Source organism: Lipotes vexillifer, unplaced genomic scaffold (assembly GCF_000442215.2).
Source record: "Lipotes vexillifer unplaced genomic scaffold, Lipotes_vexillifer_v1.1 scaffold602, whole genome shotgun sequence".
Taxonomy (NCBI): Eukaryota; Metazoa; Chordata; class Mammalia; order Artiodactyla; family Lipotidae; genus Lipotes; species Lipotes vexillifer.
This window is the reverse complement of record NW_006790307.1, coordinates 2,980,630-2,982,621: the sequence shown is the minus strand read 5'-3', so window position 1 is coordinate 2,982,621 and position 1,992 is coordinate 2,980,630. Positions and strand designations below refer to the sequence as shown.

At 51.5% G+C, this 1,992-nt stretch overlaps 1 protein-coding gene across 1 annotated transcript in view; it reads left to right on the top strand.

Annotated features, from left to right (window-relative positions):
- The window catches only part of DYRK2 (dual specificity tyrosine phosphorylation regulated kinase 2), a 10,149-nt gene extending 8,426 nt beyond the window's left edge, over positions 1-1,723 (top strand). The window contains 1 exon segment of the mRNA XM_007463575.1: positions 1-1,723. This exon segment is cut by the window's left edge and continues 6 nt beyond it. Within this exon segment, the coding sequence (XP_007463637.1) occupies positions 1-1,539 (1,539 nt within the window). The 3' untranslated portion in view covers positions 1,540-1,723.
- The last annotated feature ends 269 nt before the right edge of the window (positions 1,724-1,992 follow it).

Below are 1,992 nucleotides of genomic sequence, written 5' to 3'. Positions count from 1 at the left end.
GTTCAGCAGCTGTTTGAGGATAATAGTAACAAGCGGACAGTGCTCACAACACAACCAAATGGGCTTACAACGGTGGGCAAAACGGGGTTGCCGGTGGTGCCGGAGCGGCAGCTGGAGAGCATCCACAGGCGGCAGGGGAGCTCCACCTCTCTGAAGTCTCTGGAAGGTGTGGGGAAGGTGAAAGCCATCCCCATGACACCCGAGCAAGCGATGAAGCAATACATGCAAAAACTAAGCAGCTTCGAACACCATGAGATTTTCAGCTACCCTGAAATATACTTCTTGGGTCCAAATGCAAAGAAGCGCCAGGGCATGACAGGCGGGCCGAACAACGGTGGCTACGACGATGACCAGGGATCCTACGTGCAGGTGCCTCACGATCACGTGGCTTACAGGTATGAGGTTCTCAAGGTCATTGGGAAGGGGAGCTTTGGGCAGGTGGTCAAGGCCTATGACCACAAAGTCCACCAGCACGTGGCCCTGAAGATGGTGAGGAACGAGAAGCGTTTCCACCGGCAGGCGGCCGAGGAGATCCGCATCCTGGAGCACCTGCGGAAGCAGGACAAGGACAACACCATGAACGTCATCCACATGCTGGAGAACTTCACCTTCCGCAACCACATCTGCATGACGTTCGAGCTGCTCAGCATGAACCTCTACGAGCTCATCAAGAAGAACAAGTTCCAGGGCTTCAGTCTGCCTTTGGTTCGCAAGTTCGCCCACTCCATCCTGCAGTGCCTGGATGCTTTGCACAAGAATAGGATAATTCACTGTGACTTGAAGCCCGAGAACATTTTATTAAAGCAGCAGGGTAGAAGCGGGATTAAAGTGATTGATTTTGGCTCCAGTTGTTATGAGCATCAGCGGGTCTACACGTACATCCAGTCCCGTTTTTACCGGGCCCCGGAAGTGATCCTCGGCGCCAGGTACGGCATGCCCATCGACATGTGGAGCCTGGGCTGCATCCTAGCGGAGCTCCTGACTGGTTACCCCCTGTTGCCTGGAGAAGATGAAGGGGACCAGCTGGCCTGTATGATTGAACTGCTGGGCATGCCCTCCCAGAAACTGCTGGATGCATCCAAACGAGCCAAAAATTTTGTGAGCTCCAAGGGTTATCCCCGTTACTGCACTGTCACGACTCTCTCAGACGGCTCCGTGGTTCTCAACGGAGGCCGTTCCCGGAGGGGGAAACTGAGGGGCCCACCGGAGAGCAGAGAGTGGGGGAATGCACTGAAGGGGTGTGACGATCCCCTTTTCCTTGACTTCTTAAAACAGTGTTTAGAATGGGATCCTGCGGTTCGCATGACCCCTGGCCAGGCTTTGCGGCATCCCTGGCTGAGGAGGCGGCTGCCAAAGCCTCCAACGGGGGAGAAGACGTCAGTGAAAAGGATCACCGAGAGCACTGGTGCTATCACATCCATTTCCAAGTTACCTCCACCTTCCAGCTCAGCTTCCAAACTGAGGACTAATTTGGCACAGATGACAGATGCCAATGGGAATATTCAGCAGAGGACAGTGTTGCCAAAACTTGTTAGCTGAGCTCAGTCCCCCGATGCTGGTAATTCTGAAAGATACGACATTGCTGAGCCTTACTGGGTTGAAAAGGAGTAGCTCAGACCTGTTTTTATTTGCTCAATAACTCGACTCATTTGTATCTTTTTGGCACTTATTTTAATGTAAGAAAGTTGTTTGTTTTGTTTTTATAAAATACATGGGGACAATGCTTTAAGTTTTTATACTTTCTGAAACTTTTTGTGTTCTAAAAGTACGATGAGCCTTACTGTATTTAGTGTGGCAGAGTAATAAACATCAGTGGCAGGCCATTGATTACGTCATGACTGCCGCGCATCTACAGATTGGTGTCAAAGACATTCACTACGTGTTCATGGTTCATAGTATATTCTCCCCAAGGTGATTGCCTCCGAAGGCCCCCCCCTTCTCTCTCCACGCTTCAGGTTCATGCACAGGTGCAGCCTGTCCTGCTTCCGTTTT